Genomic DNA, 22922 nt, shown 5'->3' with positions numbered 1-22922 from the left:
AGAGAGGCCAGCAATCAGCGACCCAGTACAAAAGCAAAAGAGCCAAAAAAAGGCCATAGAGAGCCTGCTATGGAGGCTAGCAAATGACAGATCCAGCAGGAGATGCACACTAGTACTGTCCAGGCAGTTGAAATAAGAAGAAGCTAGACTGATGCGCATGGCAGAAGTAAAGCGGATCGAGAGAATAGATCTCTGCGACAGTCAGCTTACAGAATGATGTGCCCTATGTGGGAGAGATTGTCACAGAGACTGTTTAGCCATAGCTAGTTGTGATCAACTCTATCTACTTACCAGTTCATCTGCTGGGAGACTGAGTGACAGGCTGTCAAAGTGATCATACTTCACTGGACACTGAAGGAGAAATAAGTGGAGTATACATGAAATAAAGTTGTGTGAATTATCTCAGTAAAGATATAAACCTAAGACATTCTTTATAACTGTAACAGTTTTATTTTTGAATATTGATATAGGCTTTATCAAGCTCTTTCTCTGGATGTTCTGACATTCATAACCTGAAAATTCAAACTCCTAACAGACTTCTAACTGGTCAAGTAAATTCCTTTTTACTGACAGTGTGTTTTTAAGTCGTGTGAGATAGACTATGCCTTACCTTGTGCCAGCACTGTTTACATCTCAGCTGACTGGCCAACAGACCCTTGAAGGGATGGTCCTGTCCAGAGTAGGACAGGGGAGGCAGGAAGCCTGCAGAAAAAAAAAACAATGGTCGACTTATATATGGTTATTTTTTCTCAACTACATTAGAGAAACTACATTGCAGTTGGAAAGGGGAGTATATAAAAAGACCCCAGAAAATGCTTGCATCACATTTGTGTGCCAGAGCTATATGTAGGAATGAAAAATAAAAGGGTTTATGATTATCAAACAAACAAACAAATTATGCTCTTGACTAATTTTTCTGACATTTTGTGTGTTTGCTGACTTTTAATAATATGTTCTGTTCCTGCAAACTGCCTGGCAAGGTGTTAATTGGAAATTACATAATTACGATGGCATCCAGCTATAATGTTGCTATATGCATTATTAGGCATTACCTAGTAGACATATAGAAGAATTTTTGCAAGCCACAGTAAAAAAATCTGCTTTATTTGATGCTTACCATTTGCCCTGGTTACAGCAGGGTCCCTTTTCCCTCCTCCTTCACAGAACTTCTCCTCCAGCTGTTGACAGTAGTGTACATGTATCAGTCAGATCACACCTCACAGCAATCATGTTACATTCAAATTACAGACACATCTGAGCAATGTTAGCCTGGAGTCTGGCTTTGTAAGCTTTGGCTGGCTCCCAACAATTCCTAAGCCCAGAAGTGCAAGTTTAATTATATTGAATAATGTAGTCTTGGTTTTATGTGCATGCCTGATGAATTATTGTGTTATTCATACTGTTACGCCCAGTGTTGAAAACTGTCTGTAGCGACCATGTATCAGCAACTGATGCCAGCAAACAATTGATTTATGTACATGTACACAATCATGTATATGAAACCTCAAGAAGGAAGAAGTAATCTAGAATATTGCATTTTCTTGTTCAACTGATAGCACGCAATGTCATTCTTGCAGTACCAAATTGAATAAGGTCTAGGGTAAGTACCAATTAGACAACAAATAAACCCAAAGTGAGTGAAACTAAAATGTCACTTAACACCTTCATGTATATACCTACTGGCTATATATTGCACATTGTCCAATGTTCTTGATACCAATGACTTGTGATGATAAGATGCTTATTTCTATGCTGTACAACCATGATCCTCTTACCTGCAGCAGCCCTATGTTGAACAGGGACACCACAGAGGGAGGAGTAGTCTGTGTTGGAAAAAAAAAAAAAACTTTGGTTCTCTACAATCACATAATGAAGATAGAAGTAGACATCATCAAGTTGATAATTCACAATATCAATATCCAAAAGCCGTCAGGGCCCAAATGTGAATTACTGAAGATACTATAGCAACACCACACATATGAAATATTTTTTGTTAGTGTATTATGTGCACTGTGTACTGCTGGTCTTCAAGCCAAGTTTCACTACAAGCTAACAAATAAAAGGCAAACAGAAGGAGAGTGCATTGCTGCCTCCTGTTTCCTCTGCCAATCATTACATGAAGGCCGTGCACTACTACATGTAAGAAAGGTACAATGTAGATCGGCTTCAAAGTTCAGAATGTTGACTAAAATTAGTCAATTCCGGTAAGGAAAATTTCAGGACCAGATTCTTACCTTCTCCTCATCCAGTGTTGATGTGAGCACCTGGAATAACTCATGGGCATCCTGCAGGGGAAGAAAAGCAGATTTAACCATCATGTTCCAATGTCAGGGTAAATTCTTCTGAATTTAGTCCTAAATCCACCATGGTTGCCACATTAAACATTAGAGCAGCTGTAGACTAAAATTGAACATATGACATATTCAATTTTTTTAATAATCAGAACACAATGTTGAGCTTCGAAAAGAAAGTACCCCAAAATGGGATGTTCTTCACTATTGCACAATGTACAATGATGATGTATTTGGAAAGAGCTAAGTGAAGTACTGGATGCACCCTACCTGTTCCTCAGATGAGATGACCCATCTCCTGGCCCTCAGTGCCTCCAGGACCTCCACGGGGCTGAAGGGGTCAGGGACTATGGCTTGGTTGGTCAATACTGTGGATGAATAAATTAAACAACATGAATACTCACAATACAAAGATGAGTCTTTGAGTAATGTTTTGGGATTACTTTGGGTTTGTGTGTCTGTGACTATGTGTGTCTGTGTGTTGTGACTGTGTGCCTGTATGTCTGTGTGCTGTGGGCATCTGTGTCTGTGTGTGCTTAAGCAGGGTTAACCTCAAAGGTGAATTTTCTCTCTCTCTCACTTCTCTGTGTTTGTGTGTCTGTATGTCTGTGTGTATGTCTATATGTGTCTATGTGTGTGTGGTTTATGTACTTCTGATTTGAGGGTTAAAGGTGACTGACCTTTCATGACCCTGACCATAGTATAGGCCAGGTAGGAGGTGTAGTTCTCATCACTGATGTGAGCGTCGATAAAGTCCCCCAGCCACTGGACAAAGGAGGGGCAGGCAGCCAGGCTCTGGGGGGAGGGAGGGATACAACATCATACAGGTCTTAACTTATACCGGATATGCCACATTTTTTTATCAATCATGAAATTTATCTTTGTCACAACAAGCAAAAATTTCCTGAACAGAAAAGAGGGACAGGCCTAGAGACAGCCTGGAGGGTATCAAAAGTACATATTTCAGCCCACCTGGAGTACAACGTTCATGAAGCAGGTATTCCCCAGGTTCAGTAGTCCTGGGGGCAGGTCTGCGCAAACAGAGATAAAATAACATATCTTTTGTTCAATGTGTGCCTATCTCATAACTTGTAAGGCAATTAGGACATGCTACCACAAAGTGGCTTTAAGCAGCATTGATGATTTAAGAAAGTTATCATTATATTAAGTAACACATAGTACAGTGAGAAATGCACTTTAGATTCTATTGATTTCTATTTTCCCAATTTGTACAAATAAAAAATAGCATAGACCGAAGCATACAATTGCTGTATTTTGTGACCTTTAGACAGCTTTTTTTGTCTCAGATGAGACTTTACCTTTCTTGCGCCTCCTGCCCTTGTTTTCAGGTCCCCAGAGCACATACACCCCTGCTATCACAGCAGCTGCTGAACCTCCCAGCATGCACCACTGCTGTGGATCCATGTTTTTTCTTCGTTACACGCTCAGATCATTCTTCTGTAAGAAAGGTCACAAACTTACATACATGTATCAGCAAATAGCAGCAGTTAGGAAAATGTAGCTTTTTTCCTGCAGAAATATTTATGTGCATTGTGTAAGCTGTTATCCATGACAGGGGAAAAGAGCTTTCACAGTTGAACACAACTTGTAAGCTAAATAAAGAGACAATTTTGGATATATGACAAGCCAGAGCCGAATTGTCCCAACGTTATATTCTCAGACTACCCTTTTCATGCCTCTCAGTAACCCTCAAACCAATACAAACTGGACCTTACTAGAATGGCAAACAAAGTAATATCTGTTCTAGTCAAGTATCTGGGGTAATAATAATTGACCTTCAGCTACAGCCTATGTAGTTACTACCCTGCTTGTCCTGTATTGAGGTAACAGCCGACTATACACTGAGCATCTTCAATCACGAATGACCCTTCCTGCACAAATCTGTGTCCATGCCCGAGCCATGATGATAACTGCCATGATCCTCCCTGCTAAATTGATGGTTGTGGGAGCTTTGAGAAGAGGCCAGGCAGTCCATGGGGGATTGAGTGATACTGGCATGACTGTGCAGACATATACTATAGAGGCTGGGCTTACTCTTCTCCTGCACATCTGTGGCATTTAATGGCTAATGAAGCCATGTCATATGTACAATCATACAGGTCTATCTCTGGCAGCCATCCCTCCACCCCAGAATAGACATTGGCTTGTTTGAATGAACAAGAATTTCAGATTCCATCCAAAAACATTTGAACCTAATGGCATGAATTAGAAAATGTATTTTTGAAAGCTTAGATTGTTAGAATAAGTTAGATCAAGGAGCTTTTATCAAAGATTTAAAATGACAGTTTTAACGACAAAAATCTGCGACTTTTGCTCCTAGACAATGATTGGGACGGAAAGAAAATACATGTTAAGCTGGAGACAGCCCTCCTGATGTGATCTAATCATTTGGTTGGTACAAAGCAGACTTTTCTTCATTGGGATTGATGATAATACATGTCAATCTATTCTTGAAGTTAAACTTAATTGAACTCTTTAGATTATAATATGTTATCCTAAAATATGCTATATTGCATTGTAATACCAGGTGTACATAAAGTGAGATCGTGTGGCACAATTGGCAGCGCATTGGTCTCAGACCCAAGTCAAGAGGTCCTGAGTTCAAATCCGGCTGCAGTGTCACCGATCTTGTGCCCTTGGGAAAGGCACTTAACACGACTTTCCTCGCTTAACTCAGGTGAAAATGAGTACCTAGCTGCAGCTAGTGGCAGTGACAGTCCTTTGTGGCAGTGACAGGCCATAGGGGCATGTTTGGGCATGGCGCACCCGCCATGACACACGAGTCAGGGGTAGGAGGAACCCCTTGCATCCTTGGTCGGAAGTCCTCCTAGGAGACGGAAACTCCAAACAACCAACTTGCATCTGCTGGGGCTGTCTTACACATTGCATACAGTTGCCCCTGTACTAGGACTTGCGCCAGTAGATGAGAGGGTGGAGAAGGAAGTGCACACCCCTCCTTCACCTTAAAAAAACCAAGTACATGCCAGGCAGACGGGTCGCCTTAAAACCCACCCTGTCTGCCTACCATTGTCTTCCAAGACAGATGGATGCCACAAAAAATAAACAATTCAAATGTACAAGTTGGCTATCATTCTATAGTATACAATCTTTATGTTAAAGGAAAACATAACAGGGGCAGAGCAGTCATATGCCTGGAGCACCTAATTCGGCTGAGGGAGGATGCCAGGAGGAAAATGACGTCATACAACAACAAAGCCTGCCAGAACTAACATGCTGACTGGGCAAAATTCTTTGCATCCTCAAGGTTTGTTTTGTTGGCTACTAAGCTTCGGCGAGCACGTGAGGCTTTTTCCTGACGTACGTCAAAGCCCAGACGATGAAGATACGGCACCACTCAGTCCTAGACTAGAGCCCGTCTGATATGTAATGTGTTCAGCCAAGTGCGGCGGCGTTTCTTCCGGCGTGAAGCCATGTTTGAACAGACGTCATCTATCGGCATCATTTCTTCACACCGTCAGAAAAGCCCGTCTGTGCCGCTAACAGAAGCAACCCGGTGGGTTTCAGCGATAAATTCCAATGCTTCAAGATTCCTTTGCTTCCAGTCATGCAGTTTGGGTCATAAAAGTGGCCATGGCAAACCCACTTCACCGAGAAAAGCGATAAACCTCCTCACCTCTAACGCAGCGCTCGGTCTTCTGTAAACCACAACATCACCTCGCGAATTGCTTATTGTTGCGGAACATTACATTCATCAGATAGGGGGGTATGCAATCATTACTATCAGATTTTAGATCTAAAATAGATAAATTGGGAACAAATAGCAATTATAGACTAATATTCACAAATATTACATTGTAACAAGAATATTGATTTATTCACTTGATATGTTGTGTGTAGAATAATTATTCTATTATTATCAAAATATGCCTACTTGATAGAACCGCCGCATAACCTCTGACCCGACAGAGCCCCAGAATGGATGAAAGTGTCCAGCCAAACATGGTCATAAAGGTGAGGAAAATACGGTTTGTTATGACTGTTTTTACGGTCAGATGTCACTGCCATTTGGTTATTACGTTCCAGTGGGTCATCGGCATTGGGAAAGGTAGCTGTCGAGAGTGTACAGGGTTAGTTCGGCCTCTAAAAGGGATCAGAATCCAGGGCCCAAGAAATAGCTGCATTGTAACGTAAACTGTGCCGGCCGGTCGGTCAAGCCATAGAAATCTGATCCAGTCTTGAGTGTATGAGTCATTGTCATGTAGTTGTTTGGGTTCGGCCGTGACCGCCAGTAGCCACGCTGATATATCATGTCATCAAACCCTGATTTTCACCTACTTTTGGGGGTCCCTTTTCCCCTCCTCCAGTTCATGTTCCCTTCCCGAAACTGTGCATCTGGAATGTTGTTCCGTTTTCTGAGTCACAGTTTTTTACTTACGGGAGGTGTGTGCTGCCGGTTGAGACCGGCTGGTGAAGGCTTATATCCGGTCGCGAAGTTTCCAATTTGTCCGTTAGGCTGTGATTTTAACATTGAAATTCGGTTCTAACTTTTATGTAAGATTAGCTTTATTTTATTATAACGCTATGGGTATGAACTACAAAATCTATATCTGCATGCATAATTGTTGGCAACGCCCCCTTTTGACCATCTGGCTCATATCGGCTATTGAAATAATTTCCCCCTACAATATAGTAGTTATGGTCATATTCTATATGTTTAAATATCAAGATACATAGACCAAACATATCTAGATATTAATTCATGGTCAAATGAGACAAAATTGGTTTAGTTTTTGACAGACTGTTCATAAGGGAGCCAATCAACCACAATTTTAGATGTGGGAACGCTAAATGGAATCCTGAATACATAACAGGACAGACCAGCCAGAAAGCAACCAATCATAATCAAATTACAACCTCAGAACCATTGGCGTTCCAGGCAAAACATGGCAGCTTTGTCCCACAGGAAGTCAGATGTCAGCAGGTGACAACAGAACAGGCATTGATCCATGATGCGCTCCAGTTCAGCCACAATTGTATAAGCTTTAAATTTACAATTTCAAGTTGAAGCTTTATGTGCTAACATTTTTACATGATAATGTCTTGCACATGTACATTTAGTAGTACTCAGACCTGCCTGCAGATTAATTTTTCACGTAATTTTTCACTACTAATAACTAGTAGTACTATATTGCATCAAGGTTTACTAGCTATAGTACCTTCGCCAAGAAGGTTATATTTTCGGTAGCATTTGTGGGTGTGGGTGTGTGTTTGTAGAAGACCACCATAACACGAGAACGCCTACATGGATTGTATCGATATTTGGTATGTGGGTAGGTCTTGATGAGACCTGAAAATGAGTAGATTTCTGGCTCTCTAGCAGCTTGGTATGGTACTGCAGGTTTTATTTGACATATACTATATTCTCTTCGCAGTCGTCATCTATTGTGGAGGATTACGAGGTCTTGTGGCGCAAAAGTCTGGGTACAGGAGTCAGTGGGCCTGTCAGGTGGGCTGGGAGACATTTTATGTCTATTTAACACCATAGTCTTTCATCATGTTACAATTTTTAACTCTATTAATCTATATCCGTGCACAAAAAAAGCACCAACAAGCTTTCGATCTGTCCTCTGACCCTTATCAAGTTGAAATGAGCCAAAGCAATTAACTTTCATTCACTGTCTTTTAATGTTTTCAGACTTCCTAAACAACAATACAGTTCAGAATCTATATACCCTGGTCATGTAGAGCGCCATGTTATGAATGGTTTGAACTTTTATCTTCATAACCTCCTAGCAATCTTCCATATATGCATTGGTGATGGAAACTCTACTTTTACTGACTGCCATGTTTTGACTGTCCCCCAGGTTGTGTGTAAAGAGGAACACAGGAGAGAAATATGCCCTGAAATGTCTGGTAGACAGTAAGAAGGCCAGGACTGAGGTAGGTGGATGTACAGTCACTCTGACAAAGTATTGATGACAAAGTATTGATTGAGTTCTCATCATCCTGTAAAGACAAGTACCTGGCTTTCCACAGATATTGACATCATGTATCATAGTAGCTACTTTGGCTGTTTGCATAATAAATTTCTCTTTAACTAGTTTTGATGTGTTAAGATTGAGGCTATTCAAAGAATGGTAGTTCCAAACTCTTACTAGCCTTAGCATATTTTTCAATATAAAGCATACTTGCATTCGGGTTGACTTTAATAACATTATCTGTTCAAGATAAATCATTGCTGCAACAACTTACTTACTTACTTTGGCCAAGCAACAAAGATAGTCATTAATTATAATAATATGACTTGATTTTTGTCCCTGTCTCTGATCAGGTGTTGTTACACCAGCGGTGCTGCCCCCACCCCAACATCGTCCAGATCTACGATGTCTACTGCAACAGTGTGCAGTTCCCGCGGGAGGCCGTCGCTAGGAGTCGCCTGCTGGTCGTCATGGAGCTGATGAACGGGGGAGAGCTGTTTGATCAGATCATCAGGGAGAAGCACTTCACAGAGAAAAAGGCTGCAGCCATCACTAAACAGGTAAACTCACAATTCACAGAGAAGGCTGCAGCCATCACTAAACAGGTAAACTCTGGTCCGGGTCTAGATTAGTAGGACTGGTCTAAATGGCATAGGGACTGAAAAACCTGTTTTTTTAGACTTTCATGTTCACGGTTTTCATGGTGACGCCTGTAGAGTGAACTCTTTATGGATGATAAATAATTCGTCAACTTTTTTTACGTGCACCTGCTGCCACGGTGAACATTTAGTTCAGAGGACAAGTTCAAGTTTCTCAGACTTTGAAAGTTTGGTACCTATAAGACAACTTAAATGACAGACAAGTATGTTCCCTAGTAGCGTACTAGTCTTGTAGATAGCCCCTGATTCTCTTATATGGGTAAGACGTAAGTTAGTCCTCATTGCCATTGGGTCAAACACGTCTTGAGAAGTTCCACGTATATGACGTAAGGAGAAGAGATGCTGTTCCAGGAACTTGAACTTACTTCCGGGCCCAGAAGTTGTCTCTTGGCCTTGGACTGAGCAAATCTAAAAAGAATCGTGGCTAATTCCAACTGCCATCGAACCGTCAGTAGCAATAGGTTTATGAACATTCTTCTTCTAACATTCACCCTACTCATACTATTGTTTTAAAGGAATTCTGTAGACCACAAAATTAATGAGTGAGTGAGTGAGTGAATTAATAGCACATCCTTCTTTGTCTTACAGATTGTTTCTGCTGTGTGCCACTGTCATTCCCTCAACATTGCCCACAGAGACCTGAAACCAGAAAACTTGTTACTCAAGGAGAAATCTGAGGTAGGTTTAGTCTATCTACAGAAGTTTCAATTTTAGGCCGGCTGAACAATCCTCCAAACAGTAAATTTCCCAACTGAATATTACAAACATTTCACAGTAAAGATGGTACATCAGTATCTACTTGCTAATGGTTAGATGACAAATTTGGGTGTATGGAGGGTTATACTTAGTCTATTAAGATGTAATGAGCTTCTTGGTGCTTATGTGCATAATACTTCAAGGAGTCAGGTTTTCAGTTTTCTGTCTTAAGTTGTCACTAATGATAATAAAAATCTATTAGATGTCCAGAAAAAACAACAATTTAGTATCTATCTCATCAATGTGTCCAAATTTTATTTCAGGACCTACAGAATGTGACCATCAAGCTGGCAGACTTTGGGTTTGCTAAGGAGGATATAGGCCTTGTCACTCCACAGTTCACTCCCTACTATGTTGCACCTCAGGTGAGAATGAAAGTTTACCTAATGCAGCACTTTGCTGTCCAGAGTTTTCATTTCCTCAGATGATGTGTAACATATTTGCTGTTGTTTAAGATCAATAGATCAATCAATGATATTGATTGATTGATTTTGTTTTTGTTGTTGTGTAAATTTCTAGGTTTTAGAAGCTCAGAAACAGCAGAGACTGGAAAGATCAGGGTTAAAGACACCACCAGGGACACCCTACACCTATGATAAGGTTTCTATATTTTCACTACAATTTTCAGTCAGTTGTGACCTTTCTAACTAAAAAACTATATACAATGCATGAACAACTTAATATTTCTTAGGTATATCTATATTCTTATATATATATATACATGTAAATTACATAGAACCATCTATTAAATGCAATCTAGTCTATTGCTGTAATACCACCCATTCCTGCAGTTATTAAATATATGCATCCTTCCATCTGTCCATTGATGAGTTTGCAGGCAATTCTAATCAAATAATTTGTGATATACTATTAATAGATTGCAAATCATGGCTGTTTTTCACTCTCAGAGCTGTGACATGTGGTCGGTGGGTGTGATCATCTACATCATGCTGTGTGGCTACCCCCCGTTCTTCCCCGAGACCCCCAGCAAACAGATGACCCCCAACATGAAGCGGAAGATCATGGCGGGAGAGTATCGCTTTCCGGAGAACGAGTGGAGCATGGTGTCAGGCATGGCCAAGGACGTCATACAGAGGTGCTGACAATTCATATGCAAACACATAATTCCTGGTCTCCATGGTTAAAATTCTTTGTTTGTATAACTCCTGGTGTGTCATGTTGGCCTAACAGTTAGGATGTTTGGCCCAGAGGTCCAGGGTTCGAATCCCCTGACATACCACCAGTGTTGTGCCTTTGTCACTTAACACATGTCAACTTCCCTCACTTTGCCCAGGTGTAAAATGGGTACCTGACTTTAGTTGCAGAGGTAAGAGGCAGTGAAAGGAGAGGGATGGGTTATGCCTTCCAATGCCATGCCCAGGCACACAATGTAGTACATGTACCAATTTGATAGAAATCAGCAGTCTCATCTGTACATGTATTTATATACTAGCCAGTGTAACTGCACTTTACAGCTTAGCAGGCACATGGCGTGGTAGATCATAAAGAATAATACATCTGGCAGTCTGAAAGCCCTGACTAACATGCAACTTTTTTTCAGACATATATTTAGACTTTAGACTTTTGATTGAGAAATAAGATACCTAACATTACATGTACCTGCAAATCTGTTGTTTATAAATCATAATATATACAACATATCAATGTTAGAATCAGTTTGCACAGGACACTGTCACAGTATAATGCAGAATATGTTGATGTGATGTCCACATACTGTAAATGCATTTAAGTTTGTGGGGATTTAATTTTGTGGTGGCGGGAAAAATGACTTTTTGCGGTGGTTTTATTATTTCGCGGTAACAACATAGACTGCAGTCTAATTCCATTATAGAAAAATGTTCGCGGTGGTTTTAAGTTTGCGGTGAAGTGGTCACCGGGAAAACCGCGAACATTAATCCACCACGAACATTTCTGCATTTACAGTATAACTTGCATTTGCATTTCCCAACAGGTTATTGGAAGTGGACCCAGTGAAGAGGATGACAGTGCAGGAGTTTATTCACCATCCCTGGCTCCTAGGGGAGGAGGCCCCTGAACTAGCATTGCTGTCCCCTGCCATCATGCAGGACAAGGTAAGTGTCAAGATGTATCATCATTGATGTGTTCCATGGTCAGGGTTTTACGTTATAGGTTTGCAGAAGGTTAGACTTGCCTGTTTCTGGAAAATGTTGTCATCCAATGTCCTAGATCCTAGACGTTACATGTATGTAAGTCTGGCCCAAATGTTATAGCAAAATATAATTGGAAAGATGCAAGGTACATGATAATTGTTTGTACCAGTAACTTAAGCAATTGGATAGATTGTAAAGTTGCTGGAGCAACTGTTATCTTTTACAATTTACTATTACAGAATCATATCAAAACTTGCAAAATCCAGCTTAAAAGTTTTTCTTATAAATTATAATGGTACCTGTATATCTTTATACCTTCATCAATGCTGGAAAAGAAATACAATGTATTATAGACAACTGGGCTTGATTCCGAAAAATATTTTCAGGAGAAAGGTGATTGATTTTGATTTTGGTGCCTGTGCTGGCTACAGTAGTGTCAGTTTAGAGTAGTGCATGTAAGTCTGGACTATTGAAATCATGATTTACTCCTGACCAGGACCTACAAATTTAAGGCCTCAAAAATTTTTTTATTGTGTTTTGCACTGCAATAGATATTCCTACATCTGATGTGCTTGCCGCCCAGGATCCATGTTCCATATCCCATAATTCTTTTCTCCCATATCCCAGGATGCCTTGAACGAGGTGATGCATGCGCACGCCCAGCAGCTGACAGCGATGAGGACACCAGACACAAGCTTCCAGCTCAAACCCCTCAAGTCAGCTGAAAACCCCATCCTGAAGAAGAGACTGAAAGCGCGCTAGCCCAGGTCTTCTCTTTGGGGAGGGGGTGAGGAAAGTACAGTTTGCAAAATGACACTAATAGTACTCAAGTAACTGGATATGTTTTGGACAATGGTCAGACGTTTTAGACAGCATCGGCTGTCTTTCATTAGTGATTGGGTCCATAAATTGTCCAAAACGTCTGACCGTTCCCAAAATCATTTCCAGTTGATTGAGTAACTGTTGTTTGGCACATCGTATTACTATTACCTCTTTGCCTAACCTTCATTGATGTGTAAAATACTGTTTGATATCTTGGGTACCATCCTGGTTAGCTTTGGCAGCTGCTGACATGATATATAAAGATGTAGTGATTTCATTCCTTTAGACCCTTGCAGTGCCTCAGGTGGCACACAGGTCAACATAAGTTATCTCGCTATTTCAATAGACTGGTCTTTTTTGTAGGGAGGGGTTGCTGGCCCTTCCCTAGCTATAGACAAAGCACTTCCTTGAACACAGAATGACCATTTTACCTCCCTTACAAAAGACAGGTGCAGCTGCCCAAACCAAGATGCTCTTCCCACGATTGAACCGGGTTTTCCCAGTGTTACCAGCATATTGGAACTAGAAGAAGCACAACTGTTCAGCTGCTATGAGTTGAGCTACAGAGACATGATTAGTTAAAAGAAGGAGCTATGACTATCACAGAGCAGTTCTGTTGTATACTAGGCAGAATGCTATTGAGACTATAGTGAGCTTTTTCTTTAAAAGGCAGAGAACAACAGGCTTAATATTTGACCAGCAACTGCATGGTTGGCAAAAATATAGTGAAATTTGATCATGATGATGTGTTTTTTTTTTCGGCAAGATATCTGGAAAAGATTACTTGGATGCTGGCTTTATTACTGTGGTACATGTTATACTGTCATAGAATTGCCAAATGTAGCTTTACAAAACCTGTTTGAAATCTGCATGATTGTATGCCATTGCAGTGTATTCTCACTTGAATTTCATTTCGATGAGATGTAACACTAGTTCACCTTTATCCGTGGGGTAACCTTTATCCGTTGTCTTTAAAAACAGCACATTTAGGAGTATTAAGTCTGCGGACAGTGGTTTCAAATTTGCAGTATTTTCAAAATGTTCCGATTTGAAACCGCTGTCTGTCGACTGCATATCCCTAGATACGTTTTTTCTTACAAACAACGAATATAGGTTACCCTCCGATAAAGGTGAACCAGCATTAGATGAATATGAAGGCTCATGCGTGATGGCATTAAACATGAAATAGATTTACACACTATCAGTATACAAACTAAAGCACTATATACCAACTAGCTCTTGGTCAGTCCCCTGATCCTTAAGTCTGTTTGACCCCTAACTGAACTGAGTGGAAGCGTGTTGTCAGCAATGGGTCAAAGGTTCCCGGCAGTTGGTATCAGCCCCCGTCTCTGCCCGTCTCTGTTAAGGGATTGTCGATGGGCCGATGTAGATGCCTGTTGGTAAGCACTTTACTTTGTGTACAGAAATAGTGTGTAAACTTATTACTAACTAATAGAAAGGTATATATACACTTTACATTGAGAACAAAAGAAAGAATTCTTATATAGACTTTACTTTGTGTACAGAAATAGTGTGTAAACTTATTACTAACTAATAGCAAGGTATATATACACTTTGCATTGAGAACAAAAGAAAGAATTCTTATTAGACAAACCAGAGTGTAGTAATGTTTTGAGATTGCAAGTATGGAAACATTGTAGCTCAATGCTTAATTGCTAAAAGTTTAGCTCTTGCAAGTGTGAAAATTTAATGCAATATGAAGAAGAAAATGCTAGCAGTGTTATACAGTGTTTCTATAAGAGACACGTGCGTGTCAATCTTTTGCTTGCATAACCTTAGGTTTCAGTATTGGAGTTTGTGTATTAATGCAGTAAATGATAGACTGGTATCCTTGTCTGCATTTGCAGAGCGGACAAAATAGACTCTGGAGCTATGATGCGGCTGGATATCGGATACCAGGCTAGACATGGTGTGCAATTTTGGCACAAGAAGTCTGTTGCATATTCAAGATTAACTACTAGTTGATAGGCAGATTGCCAGCTTGGAGCTTTTTTTATCTAACAATTACCAAATTAAGCTGCACACAGCACATGCTCTTAACATATGTGATTCTATTAGCATTAGCAATGCTTAACCATGCTGACTCACGAGTAGTGCCTATATATGAATATTATATCTATACACACACACACATACATAGACACACACACACACACACACACACAGACTGACACACACAAACACATAAACACACATATATCATACACCTTGAAAAGCCAAGATCTACACTCAGAGAATGTTGCATTTTCCAGGCATATGAAATCTGACAACTAGCCTAAGTGTGTAGCTGTGGTCCACTATTAATTACTCTCTTGTTGCCTGTCTTGTCTTGATGTTTAGAGGAAGGTCTTACTGGTGTGTTTTTTTCTGATTGCCGTCATACATATGCATGGTCACCTACAGACAGTTTCAAAGTGATTAAGGTCAGACCTGTTGAAGCAAATCTTTGCTTGGTACTACGCAGCACATTTTTATGCACCTCTCACATTATAATGCCTCACTTTTCCTCTATGCACAGACACTACAATGTATATAGAGAGTATAAATGCTGCAAAGACTACACAGATGATGGTAAAAGAAGAAGAATTGGTTGGAAATTCAGGAGCACGAGAATCTATATGCAAGTTCGTGTAGCTAACTAATCATTATGAAGCAATATCATGGTATTACTAATGTAAGATAACAAAGATTCTGTAAATTTGTGTTTTTCGTCCATCCTGTATGTTTCCTTGGAAGTGTTTATGGGATGATATACATATACATGGTGCTTTTTGTTGCTTTTACTAAGATTGTTAATGAGAATTTATTGAGCAAACCTGTGTTTTAGCTTACTAATGTAAAGACTTGTTGATGTAAACTCTTTGAGAAAAATGCATACTTACACAGAGATTTTTACATGACGTTATTTTACTGTGTTATGTCTCCATATCTAACCGAGAAGAGATGTCAAAAGTACCATACCGTACTGGACTAGTTACATTATGAGGACATTTTGTAATATTTTCTTTAAATTTGTTACTTTCAAATACACCAGAATTCTGTCTCATGCCAGTGTCATTTATTCTATTTCTTGTCCGTCTTTTATTTTTAGTATCCAAAATGAGCCGTTACCCACTAGCCTGAGGACCAATGTACCTCATGCACAGGTGTCTTAAGTGCTGATATGTACCAGGGAGTTTTCTATCACACTTTACTACAACCTCCAGCATGGCATGCAGTACAAGAATCATGTATCACGTTGTAGAAGAACGTGACATGCATATTAGCTACATGTATTTATTACAGTTTGCATTCAATTACCATAGAATCATTGTGAACCTGTAACAACATTCTATCAAAAGGACATTTCATATAAAAGCACCCTTGAGCAATCGGGCCGGCCTCTCACAATCATTAAGTAAAACGTTAACAATAATTAACAAGAGGGTATTTTATCGTACGGTGTGAGGCAGATTTTACTTCCTAAAATGAATATCTATCACCACCTTGTGGAGTACAGGACTCCTTTAAGTGTTCCATTATCACTATCGAGGTTCCGTGGTTTCTAACTTTCTCTCTGTTTCTCTATCTGGTCTATCTCTGTGACGAGGAATCGACACTCGCAGTCCCATAGCGCGCGTCTGAAGGCGTCTATGGTTCGCTGCCCTTTGGTGGGGAGGGTGTCCAACAGGTTCCGTATCCTGTCCTGGAAACGAAGATGAATCACATGATGTTATGTAAATATTGATTGAAAGTAGATTACTGTTGGACTTTTTGATACAACATTGTTATGTTCAAATCATTGGGTCCTTTTTCCGCTAGACGGCGAACGCACTGCGCTTTCACTGCTACTTATCCTAAATCAGATATGTGCAACCATTGACTCAGGGTTACCGGTATATCATACAAAATGTAAACATGACCAAACAAACATCCTAAGCGTAAAATCGTTTTATGTCCTATCCTTTTCGCTTAGTGATCATCGGTCAAATTATGGTCGCAGAGAGCGGTGAGAGTTCCATCCAAGTGGAAATGGGTTATAAATAACTGATGACGTGAAAGGTATTAAATACCATATCCATAATCCAAGCTCCAATGTATACAGCCTTTGCTATAAAGGCACATGGGGCAATTGAGTCAATCCGCATTCCATATCAAGATATCCGGCGAGACATTGCTGTTTTACATGATGCATCATGAATCTCAAATGTTTCGTGATAATTTGGACTTTGTACTGAAAGAGAAATGCAATCATATTTTTAAGCTAGCAGATGACCAACGCTCATGTTCACCTACATTGTATTTCGAATTCAGTACGGTTATGTTTTCTAAACCATTCTGTTGTCTTTTATACATACCCCCTCTCATAGCGCTCCCTCTGCGACCTCAAACTTGACAGATCGTCAGTCAATGGATCTTTCTGCGCTTTGTGTGTTTTTTTGTCTTTTCTAGTCACACCAAAATATTTTGTACGATACATTCAGCATAAAATCTAAGTTTACACATAACTGCTTTAAGTCGCAATGCTGAGAGCGCAGTACGGTCTCATTGTAACCAGTATCATTTAGACACAAGTGCAGTAAGTACCAACCTAGCTACATGTAAGCTTAAACAATACAATGAGAGTGCTATTTAAGGTCAGGCCGAAGGGTCATTGGCAGGAGAGCCTGTAATGGGCGCGGTCACATACATGTAGGTCGTGCGATCGTTGTACTTAGACGCCATACGAAGTAGGCTGTGACAACCACCGACATGGATATAAAACAGTATTTGTGTACTAACGAAGACATTGAATCTTGTAGATTACGCGTACGTCGGACTGTCTTCCGAAATGCCCGGAAGTTACCTATCGTACGACGATAGCACGGCCTACTATGACCGCGCCCTATTAAACTTACGACTTACGTTCGTTGTGACGCCAACTTGGCCATCACAGAGGATTCTCTCCCGCTCCTCGTCAGACATCCTATCCGCGAGTCGGTCCAGAACCTGCCGCACGGTCACGTCGTTCATGTTGTCCAGGATCCTGACCCGGTGCCTCCTCAGACAGTCCCGGCTCCACACCACCGTCTCGTCCAGCTCACCACTCTCAGCCATGTTAACTATCGGTTATCAACTGCGTCTGGAAGCCTTGCTGTGGCACATTCTAATATAAAAGTCTATTCTTAAGGACTGATAATGCCCTTTGTGTGCCTCTTTGGCAGTAGCACTGCCTCACCTGGCGAACGCGGAAGTGAGTTTGGAAGTGCTTTCACTTTTTGCAAAGCATCACGGGAAATGAATGATACCCTGTCTCACGGCCAGCACCACTTCGTTCTACAGTCTCTCTCTTTCGTGTTATAAACGTTAAATTCCAAAACAAGCTGAGATGAGAATGTGGGATGAATGATGTATTGTCGAAAGTTGATCTCCATATGACGTTAGGACATTAAAACAGTTGACGTCATGTCAACAAGAGAAACACAAGTCGTAGGTTGATCTTTATGAATGAAGAATATTTTTAAGATCACAGGACATTACACATCTTGTGAGCCTTTTCTAGTAGTATTGATGAATAAAAGTGACATTACACCCCCAGTTCACAAAGGCGGCGACCTTGAATAGATTAAGACTTGAAATGATTTCAGTACGCGTTGTGTGTTTTCTTTTCTTTCCAATTGTACTTCTACATGAAATTCCACTTTTGAAGTCAAGAGTTATACAAATACAACGAGGTCGCGGCGCGATCGCCCCTCCCTAGTGAGTCAGAGTACTGGGTGGCAGTGCACACCGTCACGGTTGACCTAAGCTCTTTGTGTGGAAACGCAGACCAGTGACAAACATCGAAACTGAAAGTAGACAATCAGTGAATAAAACCTTTATTGTGCAATGACCGTAACAGGTACAATAATACATGACAAGTAAAGTAAATAAGAAGTCATCCAGCTAATCATCTAGAAAACCTACATTTTCTAGTTTGATGTATGTAGTCGACCTGATTCAGCAAGAAAGGCACTGTTGGTACTCAAGAAATGTGTTGAGGTTTATTTCCACTAAAGTCTCAATCTCTTATATAGCCAAAATGCTATTGAGAAGTTTGTCGACATTGAAGTTGTACCTGAGTTGCCTGTGAAAAAATCGTGACCAAAGTGGCAGTGTGACCAAAGTCTGGGCAGCAGGGACGGAATTATTTTAAATTAGTAATATCATCATGCAGTTAACAAAGCACAGAATGCTCGCATGTCACCAATATATGTTGGTGTCGAGAGGTTAAAAACACAGCAAAATTCACAGCAAACAATTCGCCCTGGACACCACACACAGTTCTAAAGACATTGGCGCTTTTAAAGTCCCTTAGCGCAGCGAAGTTTCAGCTTCCATGGCGTCAAGGTTCTTTACCAGCTGTGACGATGGCTCGTCCACTTGGGCGAGGGCGGTCTTGAAGCGAGCGATCGCTCCTTGGCCCTTGGAAGGCAAGATGTCAAGCAGATTTCTGATCTTGTCCTGCATAACAAGATTACACAAGATCAACATGCAGTCCGTAAGATGTCAGAGCAATATGAATATTAAACTAAATAAAACCATCTTAGTTTGCGTGACAAATAGATACATGAAGTTTCAAGCAGAACATAAATTTGTGGTCAGTAGCTAAAATGGTAAATGTCATACAAATTGTCCACGTCAAAATAACACGAACGCTGTTCTACCTTCCTGGTTTTTCCATCGTTCAAGATCAGATCCTCCTCTTCGTCTGTCAAGACTTTCGAGGCCAGCAAGTCGTCGAGAACACGTTTGAGGGTGATTGGAGTCATGCCGTCCCGTAGTTCCACTCGGTATTTTTTCAGGAATTCCTTATCCCAGGGTATTCCTCCGGGTACAGCAGTGGAGCGGACACGGCTCTGCGTTCTCTGGGCGCTCATTTTGAATAGTTTGAAAGTGAATTTATACTACAACCTGAGAGACAGACTTCAAAAGGATTGCAAAGTTTCACTGGCGGAGGTAATGTGTCTGCTGTGTGTCACGTGACAGGTATGATGTCCTGGACTAACAGGTGGTCATAGTGCAGACAAAAAACAAACAATGGTAACGAAAGTAAAAATGACGGCAATTCACGGCACTTTGTCATCTCGCCGAGCCTGACCATGATACTACACGTAAGACCCGGGGGCAGATGCCACCAAGCTGTCACACACACAAAAAAAGGACACCAAGTTCCGCTTCAGTACCATAACGTAATACTAGGGAGCCTATAATCGAGGCATTTATTGTCTTATATAGACCTACCCACATACCAAATATCAAAACAATCTATCGCCAGGCGTTCTGTAGTTATCATGCGATAGACATCACCGTGATGAAAGAACAGAAGTCACTACGTTGGTTATGCAATGGCTCCGTTTCACGCAGGTAAAAAAATAATATACAGTTGAGTATCGATTACAAAGGTCACTTGATAACAGACTTGGCCAGGTTCATTTATTTTTCTCGGGGAAACTTTGCTCAGTATCATGGTTTTCCGCCAGGGGGCGGGTAAGAACCTGACACTTTCCAAACCTGGCATATTGCCGAAAACGTTCTCGAGCGACGCTTGGTCGGGGTCAGACGGTCTGGAGTTGGCATTCTGACCACGGCTCTAACGATTTGAAAGACTGCTCAACGAATTTCGAGATGAAGAAATTTTCTTACGTTTTGTGTATTTTGTTTTCATCAAACTTTTACATATTACATTTACAATATCTAAATTATAAAAGTAAGGGGCGAAAATAACCGCAGTGAACGGACCCCGCAGTGCCGCACCGGTGCTCCAAGTGCAGTTATCACCTTAACGTTCCCCATTATTGATATTATCTATGCTTTAACTCATGTACTGTAGGATTGATCGATTGACGGTAGGAAGAAATAAGACTAACTCACCACAAAAACGTCGCGTGGCCACAAGTAACATGTAACGATTGTTTATTCAAACATATTACTCACTACTACAACCACAACAGCTCGACAAAAATCACTTTTTGATTTGGATTCTCCATCCTAACATCAATATACAACGACAATTGTATTTGCGCGCACCGAATGAGCTTGCATGCCCCTTGAATGTTTGCCATTTGTTCAACTTCAAGACAGTTAATGAAAGCTGTATCATTTAGATGGTCAGAAGTCTATTTCTTTTTTTTTTCTGCTTCTCTGTTGGTTTCAGCGGTGGATCAATCGGCGGTGGCCATTTTATCCAGGCTACTTCCTGCGTCAGTCCCAGGATACTATAGTAAGTCCATGGCTTGTCATGACTTGGTACTTAAGTCCTTGGATTTCTCTTTTTTCCTGCACCTGTAATCGCTCTAAGGTGTTCATTTTCCATTTTCTCGTGTGTGACTCATTTTTACGAAATAAATTAACACCTGCAGGTTTTTGCTTTATACTTTTTTTTATCGAGAACTCAAAAATCAAGATCTGCTTGTTAGGTTATAAAATACAATACATTCAACAAATATAGCACACATTCTACATACAAAAATTCATCGAGTTCATCAAAAGCGTAATTTCTATTTCTTTTCCAGTCCTGTACAATGTTGTTTCGCAGCTGAGTATAAAGCAAAGCTCCGTCTATTTTCCGGGCCCGTGTCGTATTGCTGGTGTTTATCCTGTTTATTTGCAGACGGAGAGAGTGCCACCTCTGCGGCAGCAGCATAAACGTCACGACGTCATTGTTCGGGTCTTCTTGTTCGTCCTTTCGCACGTCGTCGCCCCCTCCAAACTCTAGACGCTCTGTTCCTCTTCGCTTTGTTTCCTGTTCTCATTTGGCGCGGAAATGCACTGACCTAGTTATCTCTGATTTCGGAGTAGGTGTGGGTGAAAGACGGGTCATAGACCGCCTCTTCATCGATTTCGCAGTAACTGTGGGTGGAAAGTGTTGACTGGCGGTGGGTTAGTTGTTCTTTTAGACCAGCCCAATCGGTAGGCTGAGCCGAGGATTTTTCAAACATCGGATTGCTGATGAGATCTGTGGTATCGATAAACTGACGGCTAGCATGTGACGTGGTGGCGACATTTAGTTTGCTATTCTGGACTCTTACAGCATTTACAGGCATGCCATGGGCCTCTTCGTCTTTTATCTCGGCGTACGTGTGGGTTCTGGTCGGGTCATAAACGTCCTCGTCTTTTATTTCAGAGTACGTGTCAGTGGAGAGGACAGAAGAGCGGCGATGGAGGATTTGTTGGGGCAAGTCAGTACGAGAGTTGGGCATGTTCCGTTTGGATTCTCCATACATCGTGTTGGTGGTTGTAAGGATTGTACCTGACTGGGCAAGGTGCCGTCTGCCTGTAATATCTGGTCCATTTCGAGCGTCATTCCTGTCAGTTCTTACGTTGTAGACGCAGGCCGCCAGTGTCAGAATTAAAAGGAAGGGCAAACCGAGTAGTGAATAAAAGTATAGAGAGGCCGTTCCCTTTGCAGTTGGTAATGTGGTACTACTACTACTAGGTTTATCGGTCAACCGTGTGCCGTTGGTGCTTGTCTCTAAGTATTCTGTAGCAGAGTTGGTGGTTGGACTGTAAGGCTCTGTACGGGTCGTGTAGGATTTTATATCTGGAGTGTCTCGAGACAGGTTTGAAACGGTGCATACCGAATAGGCGCCTCCCTCGCTAGCGCTTTGGAATTCGAAACGCCGCGCAGACAAGATGCTTACCGGGTCACGAAGAAATACCAAGCAGGATATATTTCTCACACCAGGCTCTCTTTTATGACTAGATCCGATCATAGAATCAGGATTTCTAATGTAGTTAGATACAATGGCAATGCCGTCGCTTCCATTGTTCGAATTGTCTATACCGACAAGCTTTAAACCCACGCCTATTGGGGGCCAAGTGTCGCAAAATTAAACGTATACATAGAACGAATTTTCTCCCATACAGAAGAGTTGAAAAAGGTCTCACACACAGACAGATTTTTCTCTCTCACACATCAGTGGAAACAAATCGCACACATTGACAGATTTTTCTCTCTCACACAACAGTTGAAAAAGGTCGCACACATCGACAGATTTTTCTCTCTCACACAAGAGTTGAAAAAGGTCTCACACATAGACAGATTTTTCTCTCCCACTAAAAAGTTGAAAAAGTTTGCACAAAGTGACAGCTTTTTAAAAGGTAACTTTTCGTCATATACAATTCTTCACAAATGTTATAAATGTACACACGGTTTCTCAGTTCAACATGTACTTTGTTCTTCAATATAGAGGCTGTAACATTTCTGACACAACAACGATTTTGTTGTTTCCGCCTCTTATTCTCACTCAGCGCTTATGTTTATGCTCACAGAACTGTTTA

General features: G+C 41.0%; 5 protein-coding genes across 5 annotated transcripts in view; 1 reads left to right on the top strand and 4 right to left on the bottom strand.

The window, feature by feature from the left end:
* Positions 1-6021, bottom strand: part of LOC118405999 (ubiquitin carboxyl-terminal hydrolase 30-like) — a 16454-nt gene extending 10433 nt beyond the window's left edge. The window contains exons 1-10 of the mRNA XM_035805857.1: positions 5947-6021; positions 3611-3749; positions 3264-3322; positions 2972-3086; positions 2562-2659; positions 2235-2285; positions 1776-1823; positions 1118-1178; positions 611-702; positions 292-351 (exon numbers count right to left, since the gene is read on the bottom strand). Of these exons, the coding sequence (XP_035661750.1) occupies positions 292-351; positions 611-702; positions 1118-1178; positions 1776-1823; positions 2235-2285; positions 2562-2659; positions 2972-3086; positions 3264-3322; positions 3611-3716 (690 nt within the window). The 5' untranslated portion in view covers positions 3717-3749; positions 5947-6021. The remainder of the gene's footprint in view (positions 1-291; positions 352-610; positions 703-1117; positions 1179-1775; positions 1824-2234; positions 2286-2561; positions 2660-2971; positions 3087-3263; positions 3323-3610; positions 3750-5946) is intronic.
* LOC118406008 (kelch-like protein 42) overlaps positions 1-22922 on the bottom strand; it is a 266342-nt gene that overhangs the window by 5487 nt on the left and 237933 nt on the right. The gene's annotated exons all lie outside the window — the stretch shown is intronic.
* Positions 6176-13414, top strand: LOC118406060 (MAP kinase-activated protein kinase 5-like). The gene is made up of 10 exons (XM_035805920.1): positions 6176-6284; positions 7706-7779; positions 8138-8213; positions 8605-8811; positions 9499-9588; positions 9930-10031; positions 10186-10266; positions 10575-10762; positions 11639-11759; positions 12426-13414. The coding sequence occupies exons 1-10, from the start codon at positions 6249-6251 to the stop codon at positions 12558-12560; spliced, it is 1110 nt and encodes a 369-aa protein (XP_035661813.1). The 5' UTR covers positions 6176-6248; the 3' UTR covers positions 12561-13414.
* Positions 16093-17816, bottom strand: LOC118406107. Its single transcript, XM_035805977.1, has 2 exons — positions 17526-17816; positions 16093-16326 (listed from the first exon to the last, which is right to left on the bottom strand). Exons 1-2 carry the CDS (start codon positions 17715-17717, stop codon positions 16186-16188), a joined length of 333 nt encoding a protein of 110 aa, XP_035661870.1. The 5' UTR covers positions 17718-17816; the 3' UTR covers positions 16093-16185.
* Positions 18562-19597, bottom strand: LOC118406098. The gene is made up of 2 exons (XM_035805965.1): positions 19307-19597; positions 18562-19103 (listed from the first exon to the last, which is right to left on the bottom strand). The coding sequence occupies exons 1-2, from the start codon at positions 19517-19519 to the stop codon at positions 18954-18956; spliced, it is 363 nt and encodes a 120-aa protein (XP_035661858.1). The 5' UTR covers positions 19520-19597; the 3' UTR covers positions 18562-18953.

Source organism: Branchiostoma floridae, chromosome 2 (genome assembly GCF_000003815.2).
Source record: "Branchiostoma floridae strain S238N-H82 chromosome 2, Bfl_VNyyK, whole genome shotgun sequence".
NCBI lineage: Eukaryota > Metazoa > Chordata > Leptocardii > Amphioxiformes > Branchiostomatidae > Branchiostoma > Branchiostoma floridae.
This window is presented reverse-complemented; position numbering and strand designations above follow the sequence as displayed.

Bases quoted from the DNA above. Each gene is read 5' to 3' on its own strand.
- LOC118406060 (XM_035805920.1), top strand. From the start codon at position 6,249: ATGGATGAAAGTGTCCAGCCAAACATGGTCATAAAG. The intron at 10,032-10,185 runs GTGAGAATGAAA...GTAAATTTCTAG, and splicing joins CCTACTATGTTGCACCTCAG to GTTTTAGAAGCTCAGAAACA. The intron at 11,760-12,425 runs GTAAGTGTCAAG...CCCATATCCCAG, and splicing joins CTGCCATCATGCAGGACAAG to GATGCCTTGAACGAGGTGAT.
- LOC118406107 (XM_035805977.1), bottom strand. From the start codon at position 17,717: ATGGCTGAGAGTGGTGAGCTGGACGAGACGGTGGTGTGGAGCCGGGAC. The intron at 16,327-17,525 runs GTAAGTCGTAAG...CTTCGTTTCCAG, and splicing joins AAGTTGGCGTCACAACGAAC to GACAGGATACGGAACCTGTT.
- LOC118406098 (XM_035805965.1), bottom strand. From the start codon at position 19,519: ATGAGCGCCCAGAGAACGCAGAGCCGTGTCCGCTCCACTGCTGTACCC. The intron at 19,104-19,306 runs GTAGAACAGCGT...CTTGTTATGCAG, and splicing joins ACGATGGAAAAACCAGGAAG to GACAAGATCAGAAATCTGCT.